Here is an 11,560-nt window from a genome sequence, read left to right on the forward strand (position 1 = left end):
GACCTTGCAAATGCTCAACTGAACAATTCTCCCTGGTCGCTAAAATTAAAATGTGTACAGTCATAAAATGTGCAGATGCAAATGCTCAATTGAACAATTCTCCACGACCATGAGAGCGTCCAAACCCCTCAAGATGTCCCAAGAACAGACGCTTAATACAATGCATTTGCTTATTTTTTGCCAAAAATATCCTTGTCCCACCAGAATCGAGTATGTATATTAACAGGATGCAACTCAAAGTGGGGAGAAGAGTTCTTCCTTGACAAGAGAACCAACCAATCAATCAATCAAAACTGTAATGCAAGCCAAGAAAAAAAGAATGTCAAACTGTAATCCAAAATCCACCTGCTGGAGCTGGAGGCTGGAGCTCGAGCTAAAGGCTAGGCCGGCGGGCGATAGTAGCTGTATGCGCTGTAGAAGGTCTGCATCATGGTGAGCAGCAGGAGGAAGACGCCGGCGACGACGGAGACGATGGCCCACGGGTTGGTGAAGTAGTTGTGCTGCAGGCTGGCCACCCAGGTGCTCCACTTGTGGTCGTAGTACCGGTTCACCTGGTCCGACAACCCGGAGAGGTAGCTGTCGTTGATGTCGAACACCACCTCCAGGCACAGCCGGTTGAACAGCTCCGCCACCTCGCCGTCGCTGCCCAGCCAGTGCTCGATGATGCCCCGGTCGTGCAGGTACTTGACGTCCTCCGCCGAGTTTATCAGGTTGTCCATGAAGATGGCGTAGGAGGTGATGTTGTTCCCGCCCGGCGTCGCGATGTCCATGTGGCACTGCTCGAACGCGATCAGGTTCAGGAACAGCGCCTTGGTGCCGTCGTGGATGAGGATCCGCGGGATGTGGAGCACCCCCTTGTCGAACCGGATGTCCCAGAACCGGTCCGTGTTGCGCCGCCGCCGGCACCGGATGCCCGCCTCACGGAGCTCCGACACGCAGTGCACGAACTGCTGCCGCCGCTTGTCGGCCACGCGCCGCAGCCCCGACCACTTCTTCAGCCACAGCCGCGCCGCCGGCGGCGGGGTGGGCTGCATCCCGGCGCGGAGGAGGCTGCGCCGGAACACGTCCAGGCAGTGCAGCATCGGGTTTGACAGCGGGTCGAACGCCGCCGCGGCCGCCGCGTCCGAGTCCACGGAGGATTCAAGCTTGAACCGGTCCTTCCGGTGCAGCGGCGTGTCCGTCGGCATCAGCGGGTCGAAGAACCGCACGGCGAGGCTGGCCACGGCCCCGGTCTGCTCCGGGTGGCCCAGCTGGATCCCGAGCAGCAGGTCCAGCACGAACAGCGGTATCTGGTTCTCGAGCAGGATCATGTCGTTGCGGATGGCGTGCATGGCGCCGCGCATGGCAAAGACGGGGTCGTGCCGCGAGTAGCCCAGGTCGTCCACGAACCCCTTGGCGCCGTCCAGCGCGCCGCGGAAAAGCTCCAGCACGAAGGTCCCGTCCAGCACCAGGCACTGCGCGAAGTCGTTGGCCGGCATCCAGGCGACGCGGCCGTCGTAGCACGACCGCACCCGCTCCTCCATGGGCCGCAGCGCGTCCAGGTAGGCGGTGACGTCGTGGCCCGTGCGCTTGAGCACGTGGTGCAGCGCGCGCCACTTGTGGCGCTCCATCTCACGCAGCCGCCGCTTGCCGGCGTGGAGCGGGCCGATGGACACCACCTGCGGCGTGTAGGCGCGCTCGTCGCCCTCGCGGAGGGACTTGGGCACCCGGTACACGGACAGCCGCGCCCACGGGCACGCCGCCTCCTCCGCGCGCGCCTGCGCCAGCTTCCCGCGGATGGTCACCACCCATTCCGGGTCCTGCGGCTTGGGACTGTGCGCCGGTGACTGCGCCGACGGGACCACGGCCTGCTGGTCCCGGTCTTGGCGCGTCAGTGTCTCCGCTGCCCCCGGCGTGCCGTTGGCGACGAGCAGGCTGCGGGGGAGCGCCTGCCAGTGCGGCGACGGGGACTTCTTGAGGTTGGCGTCGACGGTCTCCTTGAGCTTGAGCGTGATGAGGTACCAGCTCAGGACGTCCTTGTTGAAGACGGCGACCATTGGCGAAAGCTTGGCTTGGCTGCCCGGCTGCTGGGTCTCACTGGTCCGGTTATGGACAGATCAAGGAGTGCAAGCAACGTGCAGGATGATGATCTTTTTTGCTCGAAAATTTAATCGCGGATAATGATTGATGACTGGAGTTATCAGTGTTGCTTGTCGTGCTGTACTATAATTATTGGAATTTCTTCTATAAAAAAGGAGTTTGCTGCCGAGTACTCCTTCGTATGAGTATTTGACAAAAAACTACTACATTAAAGGTTACCGTCCCACGGAACTACCACTTTTAAAAAAGTGACTGATAACTATCAAAAATTTCTAATGTTGTGACTGAAAACTACCACTTTTAAAAAAGGCCAGTTTAGACGATTTAAACGTGTTTATGACATGCGGGGCCCACCCGTCAGAGCTGATGTGGCGGCAAAGTCAACTCCGTTTATTTTGACCGTTACGTTGACTGTTATTACAAGCGGGGCCCACCTGTCAGCATCAATCTTCCTCTTCCTTCTCCTCCTCTCTCTCTTTGGCATTTCGTTGAACACTTGCTGTGCACCCGGGCTTGAGCTCCGAACTCCTCCATGACGACGCCCCGGCGCAGCACCTCCCTGGCGTTGGTTGGGGACTAGAATGGCGGCGCAACCACGGCGGCTGGAACTATGGAAGCGGCCGCCGAAGCTGACGGAATTTCCTCCAAGGCCATCGGTGCCACCACCGGACGTAGCTCCTCGACGACGGCCTCCTTGAGGATCTTGTGCTCGAGCAACTCGGTGCGCAGGCAGGACTCATGCTCCTGCAGCTCCTCGACGAGGCGCGCAAGCTTGGCGGCGCCCGGCGCCGTGGCCGCGCGCGCCGGCTACACCTGCACGGAGTACGGGAGGTGGGCGACGAGGAGCCCCAGGAGCTCATGTGGGAGCTCGGACCAAGGCAAAGCCTCCTCCAGCTCCTCGACGAGGCGCGCGAGTTCGGCGGCGTCCGGCACCGTGGCCGTGCGAGCCGGCTGCACCTGCACGGAGGAGCAGGAGGCGGACGACGAAGCGCCCCAGGAGCTCATGTGGGAGCTCGAACCAAGGCGAGTATTAGCTAGGTTGGTCCGTGCATGCCGGTGGTGGTTGTCGCCGGCAGAGGTGACCTCGTTGGAGTGACGCGAGGGGGAGAGGTGGTCGCCGGAGTGGTTGGGCAGCTCGGGCTCTCCCTTTCCAGACAGGATCGAGGCATGGGGAGAGGTGAGCGCCGGCAGTGGAGGACGGCGAAGGAAGCTCGCGGGTGCACACAAGGTGTTTGAGGAACTGGCAAAGAGAGAAAGGAGGAGGAGGAAGAAGAAGAGTGATGTTGACAGGTGGGCCCCATTTGTAATAACAGTCAACGTAACCATCAAAGTAAACATAATTGACTTTGCCGCCACGTCAGCCCTGATGGGTGGGCCCCGCATGTCATAAACGTATTTAAATCGTCTAAACGGATCATTTTTCAAAAGTGGTAGTTTTTAGTCACAAAATTAGAATTTTTGATAGTTATCGGTCATTTTTTTAAAGTGATAGTTTTGTGGGACGATAACCCCTAATATGGTATTTTTTTGTCAAATACTCCCTTCGTAGTGGAGTACTTTGTTGCCACCTTGCGGTGCTCAGCTGTGTCCGCGTGCCTGTATGAATTCATCTCATTCGCAAAGAAGTAAAATCGTAGGCCACGTAGGAAGTTGCTTACTTCAAGGCATTCAAACATCACTTTTACTGTAAGACTAGCCACAATGGATGGTAACATAGACTAGTAACATGTACATGTTACTAATCTATGTTACAATCTTTATAGTGGGGAGTAACATGCAACACTTCATTTATTAGGCTATAGACTCATTTTGCCTTGATATGTGTGAACTAGCTATGTTACCACTTTTCCCCATTTCTTCATTTATTGTTTGCCACATCATCTATTTTATCTAGATACGTGTGATGTTACTACCTATGTTACTCCCACTGTGGGTAGTCTAAGAACAACTCTAGCAGGATTTTTTTTCAAAACTATGACGTATTTTGTAGCAAATTCGGAAACTACGGCATGCTTTGGAGAAAAATCAAATCTAGCACCCCGTCGGCCAGGTGTTGGTCGAAAAGGGTGTTTTCGGCCACCTGTTGGCCGAAATAGGGTTTTTGGCCTTGCCTTGGCCGAAAATGCGCGGAGCTGGCTGAAAAGGGTGTTTTCGGCCACCCTTTGGCCGAAATAGGCATTTTGGTCAAGTGTAGGCCGAAGTTGCATGGCTCGTGCATTAGGCGTAATTGTATTTTCCCGCCACCCGTTTCCCGCCAACCCCTTCCCGCCATATGTTCCCGCCAACCCCTTCCCGCCATATGTTCCCGCCAACCCTTTCCCGCCATATCGCAGTCATTCTTTCCCGCCATTTTCCCTCTAGGGACCGGTCAATCTGTGCCTCCGACAACTGAACATCGGGATATCCTAACGAGACAATCTACATAGAAATGTAATGATTGTATGAACATCGGGCAACTAAAAAAACAACATTTGTTTAAGTGGCCGTGATGGTTACCTGAAACTGGCTCAACCATCTAAAAAGAGGTCCGTGAGGATCGTTGTCTCTAGCCCTAGTAGTCGGGAGCGCAGCCAAAAAACGGGTCTACATCGCTGCTTGCCAACCAGATTCTGCCTCTAAGGGACCTATGGCAGCACCGGCCAGAGGTAATCCCAATAAGTAAGACACATCCTGTAAAGTAGGCGCCATCTCTCCCCAGGGAAAGTGAAACGTATGTGTCTCTGGTCTCCATCTATCTACTAAGCAGGTAAGGAGTGACTTGTCATAAGAGAAATGTTTCACTTGCCTCTTGTGTAACTGCAATGGTTCATCTGCCTCATCTAAGTCCGGACCATCAATCCACTCATCCAATGTACCCTCAACCAGCCGTGCCAAGGGTAGAAGTCCAGCCCAACTTAACTTATAAAATAAAGAGATTGTTAGCGGCTATGAAAAGTATGTCAAACATAGTAAGTCATTATATGGACTCCATTATATGCACACATACCTATCAACCCATGAATCGTGTATCATCCAGTTAGTCTTTGGGGTACGAGTGACCAACACATCTAAGTTGTTGCCCGCTTCCGTAAGGGTGCCCCGGTGCTTTCTATCGATGTTACCATTAAGCAACGGATACGAAGACATATCTGCAATTCAAACAACAAATGTCAGGTGCAAATAAAACATAGTATGACATATTACAAATTAAAACATAGTCCTGACATATTACATATTAAAACATAGTCCTGACATATTACATATTAAAACATAGTCCTGACATATTAAGAATTAAAACATAGTCCTGACATATTACAAATTAAAACATAGTCCTGACATATTGCAAATTAAAACATAGTCCTGACATATTACATATTAAAACCCACTACGACACATTATATAGCTTGTGAGTTATTTCTTCCTCGTCCGCTCCTTCGGCTTCGACTGCCACGACCACGTTCGCCTCTTGCTCCTGTTGTCGCAGTCGTCGATGTGCTAGCACTCGTCGATGTGGAAGCACCATCTTTGTTCAGGTCGGGACAATATTTCATCCTATGCCCATAAGCCGCGCATAACAAACATTGTCTGGTTGCTCCACCAACTTCAGACTGGTCCATATCGTTCCGGATGCGACGGGCCTTTCGTCTGCCCCTACTTGTTCGCCGAAGGTCTGGATGCGGGATGTATACTCTCTCACCGTCGTTTACCTTGTTGAAATTGCCGACGACTCTAAACCCTGTCATCTCGCATGTCCATGTGTTGAGCACTGCCTCTTTTAAATAGTATGGGGACACGAAGGAGATAGCATCCAACTCAATCTGGCCACAGGCAGCCAACACATGAGAGCAAGGTAGGTGCAACAACTTCGGTTTGTTGCATGTACACTCACACGTTGGATAAAATTCCGTTCCAATTTTTACCTCGTGTGTCTTCACCTCATGTCCAGAACCAAAACCATCGGTAGGAAGCTGAACCTCATACCTCCTTTCTTGATTCCCTATGAGTCTGACAGTGTGCTTCTTTGCTTTCTCTATCTTCTTTGCCATGTATTTCATGACACGGCTACAATAAGGTGTGTTCTGATTATCTTCAATATGCTTCTTTGCTAACCCGTGCCTTTCTCTGAAATATCTCAAAGTGCCATGGAATACAGCCTCCACAATAGCGGTGAGTGGCAATGCTCTATTCCCTCTCAGCACAAAGTTATACACCTCTGCAAGATTGGTTGTCATGTGGCCATACCTAGCTCCATGTGTGTCATGCAGCAAAGACTAGTTCACTGGAGGCTCTTTCTCTATCCACTCAGAAAAATTCTTTATTGCCCTTCCCTTCTTTCTCTTAGTATTAGGAGGGTCAATTGCTGGCAAGTCACAAAGACCTACTGGCTCCTCTAGCTCCGCGATGAGTGCTGCTAATTTAACCTGATCTTCTTCCATTTTCTTCCTCGCACGGACCTGCTTCTTAGTAAACTCATCTAGTTTTGACCAAATAAATCCGTATTTGCGCTGCTGGCTCTGCTTGCATAATTTTTTGAACAAGTTCATCAACCGCTTGTTCTTGAACTGTGAGAAAAAATTAGCCCCAAGATGGCGCATGCACCACCAGCTCTGCAAGTCCCTCCAAGGTGTTGGTTCGTCAACTGTTGGATTACGTAGTGTCTTCACGGCCTTAAATATACCAGCATGTCTGTCATGAATCACACACGTTTGGTAGGTCCTTCACAATGGCAATTTTCACTTGCCGGAGGAACCATACCCGGCTGGGAAAGTTCTCACCCTCCACAAATGCCATGGCAAGTGGGATGATTTGATTGTTCCCGTCCACACCAATAGCAGTCAGGATTTGCCCTCTATACTGACCGGTCAGGAATGTACCATCCACAAACATAACAGGAGGACAATGCCGGAAAGCTTCGATGCACATAGCGAAAGAGAAGAACACTCGTTTCAACACCTTGAAATCTGGTATACTCAGCAACCTCATGTGTTGTACGTTCACATAAGTGCCCGGATTCCTCTCCTTCAGTATGCCAAGGAGACGGACAACATTATCATATGAGTCAAAGAACGTCCCAAACCTTTCCTCCATAGCCTTCTGCTTAGCCCTCCAAGCCTTCCCATAAGGAATGACATAATTCCATCTGACCTTCACTGCTGTCTGGATGTGTTTTGCTTCCATATCTTTCTTCTCTACTATCTCTGTATACATGAGTTGCGCAATGAGACTAAGTCAGGTTCGGATGCTTCACCAGCAGGTTCTTCCTCACACAATTATGTGGGACAACAATGGTGACAACCCAGTGGATGTCATACTTCGGCACGTGCCCGTGCACCTTCCCAGGACAACCTGTTTCAACACATTTCACGGTATAGTTTGTTGGACTTGATATGTGTGTCCGGAAAACCCTTTGTGTAGACATAGCCCACTTTATCACCGCATACTTCAATTTTTTTCTTTGTATCAAACATAGCCCCTATTTGTACTTGGTTCAGATTATACTGCCATGGAGTCTCATGGCCATCGTTGACCGTAAGGCCGGTGGATATGTCCTGCTCCCATGCAGAAGGAATCGGTACCTCAACTTCATCCTCAAAATTTTTAGAATCCAATTCCTCCAGCAATCCATCCTCGTCCTCTTCCTCCATCACCCTCTGCATTTCATCCCCTTCCTCATCCCCATCAGCAAAACCAGAACCAGCTAATATTATCGACTGGCTACTCTGCCCAGTATTAGGACCACAAACATTGTGTGGCACGTAGTCCGACTCTTTCTCGGGTTGGCTAGCATCCACATCTTGTGGTTGTGACCCGGATAAAACAATCTCGTTAGCCACTTCACTGCCTTGGCCGGGTTCATACTCCCTGTGGAGTTGTACGGTATTCTCCTCCTTCGGCACAGGTTGCACAAGTGCCTATGGGTGGATTCTTCGGTCTCGGCAGCGTCTTAACAGGGACAACCAATGCTGACTCCTATCTACCGGCATCAACTCCCACTTGACATTTTTACAGGATTTGGTCCACAAAGCATGAATACTGACGGAACATACTTCAGGATCCAGCCTGAAACTCGTTGTCAACCAGTACTTCAACTGTCTAATGTCCAGTCTGTCCGGGTCTGCTAGTGTCATGACGCCATTTTTAAACTCTAAGATCAACCCCCAACTCATTATATCGAACATTACCAGTGCCGTAGTTAAACAGTCAGATTTACCGATTCTGACATTTTCACCTGTCAGACATTGTCATCTTCTCATTAATCACAACGAACACTAATATTACCCACTACACGAACTATGCGCTAAAATGCCTCCACAAATATATTAGCACTAAAATTCGCAATATGACTTATATACACTAATTAAACTATACAATTTAGATAAAATAAATTTGTGACGACATGGTTATACCTTTGAAGCGTGTGTCCCTAGCTTCTTGCTCCTCTCTTCGACTCAGCGGCACCGGCCACCACGCGGAGTTCTTGCACCATCGGACAACGACACCGCCGCCCCCTCGACGACAGGAGGTTCAACTCCGGTCACCCCCAAGCCGCACCTCCTCCTCCACAGCTGCTGCTCCTCCTCACCACCACCTACTGCCCAACCCCACGTCCTCCTCCCCACCATGGCTACTCCTCCCCAAACGCATCAAAAACTATCCCATAGCAAGAAATAACACCGTAGGCCGTCGAGGATTGCTACGATCTATGAATTCTATGGCTTGGATGTGAAAATGGGTGGCAAATGGAGGAGATCGGAGTGGGGTGGCGACCTACAGAGAAGAACTGAGAGAGAGAAAGAAGAACAGAGGCGACAGGAAGAAGACGGGCGCGGCGCTGGCTTATCCAGCCTTTTTCGCCGATGGATGACCGAAAACTAGTTCGGCCTATGCGTGGCCGAAAACGGCCCAATTCGGTCAGCTGGTGGCCGAGGCTACTATTATCGGCTGGGCCACCGCCGACGCCATGTCTTCGGCCCAGAAAAGCACGTCTTCGGTTAACCGCGGGCCGAAGACCCCTTTTCGGCCAAAGTTAAGCCGAAAACCCCCTTTTCGGCCCAAGCAAGGCCGACAGGGTCATACTTTTGAATTTTTTCCATTCTGTCCTATAGTTTTTGAATTTGCTTCAAAAAACGTGATAGTTTTGAAAAAAAATCCTCTAGCAGACCCCGCATCCTCCCGACCCGCAAAACGTTTTTGCAGTTCACGGAAAAACGCCTTTGCGGGCCGGCGCGGACGGCCGCAGTTGCAGACCCCGCATAATGGACCCGTAAAAAAGGATATTCCCAGAATATGCTTTTTTACGGGTTGGGGTTGCGGCGTCTGATCTGGCGCAGGTCCTCCCGGCCCGCAAAACTTAAATTTACAGCGTAATTTGATCTAGCATATTGCATTGCTTTGCTTTATTATAACAACATTGGATACAAAAGGCATCACCAAATCTTTGCTAGAATAGCAAGAGCAAAGAAAACAAGAACTACAAGTATGCATTTTAGAAGATTTCCAACTTCCGTAATTGCTCCCACTAGTTGGACTAATATCTTCTCCATGCATTCGTTGTTGATCTGTGGATTCTTGATTTTGCATTCTTCTTTCTTCATCTTTGGTTCGGAAGAAGTAGATGTTGCTTCCCCTCTAGTTGCACATGCAGCCGCATCATTGCCTTCGATTGTACTAAGGAGTGCACTAACATCTATTAAATTTCTTTCTATCAACAAATCAATGTATTGCCCTTCCCAAAACCAAAATGAGCATCCATCGTCCTATACAAAAGAATGAGCAAGCTCGAAGTGAGCCACCGCAATTGAACTAAAGAATGAACTATGAAACGAGCTACCGCAAGTGCACGTACCCCGTCGTTTTCGCATTTGAAGAACACCCATCCGGGGTGCTTCGGCGTGCTCGAAGTGAGCCGCAGCACTTTCCGCGTGCAATCGTCGCACTCTATGAGCGGCATCAGCAAGCCACAAAGACGCTGCGCGAGCGCCGAGCCCGGTGGACGGCCGGACGAGTTCATGCCCGCAAACCTTCGGCGACGGCGGGCGGACGAACTCGTACCTGCATGCGGCGATGCGCCCTTGCCTAGGCTGCGGGAGAGGCTCCCCGACCACTCCATCGCTTGGGGCAGCAACCGGCGGCCAGAAAACGCCAAATCCAGCGCCCCGCGATGAAGTGCCGCAGATCTGCAAATTCGGGGGCCCACCGACGCAGGGGGGAGGCCTCGTGCGCGTGGCGGCCTTCCGGCGTGCTCCTGCCGGCTGCGGTCACCGGAATCTTGGGCGGCGGCCGGCGGCAGCACGAGGGGGAGAGGAGAGGTGGTTGGTGGGAGAAGCGCGGGATGAAATGTCCCCCCACCAACCGCTTCCGCTTATATGCAGGGCACCGCAGCCACGAGGGGGAAACCCGCGTTTTTCCGGGTTGGGCTCGGGATTTTGCCGCGCCCCCTAGAATTTTTTGCGGGCCGTGGCGGGATGCGGGGTCTGATCGAACTGGTTTTTCCGCCCCGACCCGCATTTTGGCGGTTATTTTACGGGTCGGGACGGGATGCGGAGTCTGCTAGAGTTGCTCTAAGCGATTAGCATGGCTTTGGTTTCTGCAAGATTCAACCAATCACGTCATCCTAATCATGCTCCAACCCCATGATGCTCCGACGTTTCCATCCAAATAACGGATACGTTTAACTAATACTCCATGCCGTGTTTGACAAGCTCTTGACGGTGAGCCTACAGATGATCATTTGTTTTTTCTTATTGTTGCATGTCAACGGTGCACCAATGAAATGGTCGGCGTGATGGGCGATTTGCCAGTGGAGGTTAGTGCGCGACATAGAGCTCAGGTTAACAGATGCTTGGCTGAGGACCAAAAGTTGGCTAGCCACCCGGCACAAGACGGGCATCAGCTCCTGCCACCTCACAACGTGAAAAGAAAGAAGTTTTGTGTCACATTTCGGGGATGGGGGCAGCATAAAGACGGCGACGGCGAGGAGTGTGGTTGCACACGACAGATTTGTGATTCCTAGCCGTTGGGCGTCCTTCGGGACTGTGGAGTGACGGGGTAGTGGAGCGCACGCACGAACCCCATCGCAAAGCTGAAAAAACTGCAGATCACTCCGTCCCCATTACCGGCGAGGCAAGGCCCACCTCGTGTGGAGATTAAAGACTGAATAGTCACTGCAAGGAAGTTGATCATGGACTGTGGTGGCCGGAGCCTGCGGCAATAACTTGGCACGATGACGACCAGCCTGTGTCTCTCTCCAGATCATTGTCCATGGCAGGGAATGATCGGCCGCCATTGCGGTTGGCTGCAAGCTGCATCGTCGACTTCAGAGTAATTGCCTTAACGTGTTTCAGTCTTAAATTCTTTGTGGAGTGCTCGCTCCTATGTAGACATAGACATAAATTGCTCGTTTCTTCCTGCATTCTCGACTTTTTTTTCTCTTTGTCTTCTGACAAGAGAAGCACTCTCAACTTTGATTTCATCACAGGGTATCCTAGAGCTTGGGCCGTGG

General features: G+C 51.5%; 1 protein-coding gene across 1 annotated transcript; it reads right to left on the minus strand.

Moving 5' to 3' along the window:
- Window positions 1-73: 73 nt before the first annotated feature.
- LOC109781717 (UPF0481 protein At3g47200) lies at window positions 74-2,184 on the minus strand. Its single transcript, XM_020340315.4, has one exon. It carries the CDS (start codon window positions 2,034-2,036, stop codon window positions 381-383), a length of 1,656 nt encoding a protein of 551 aa, XP_020195904.1. The 5' UTR covers window positions 2,037-2,184; the 3' UTR covers window positions 74-380.
- Between the last annotated feature and the right edge of the window lie 9,376 nt (window positions 2,185-11,560).

This window comes from Aegilops tauschii, chromosome 2 (assembly GCF_002575655.3).
Source record: "Aegilops tauschii subsp. strangulata cultivar AL8/78 chromosome 2, Aet v6.0, whole genome shotgun sequence".
In the NCBI taxonomy this organism is placed as follows: domain Eukaryota; kingdom Viridiplantae; phylum Streptophyta; class Magnoliopsida; order Poales; family Poaceae; genus Aegilops; species Aegilops tauschii.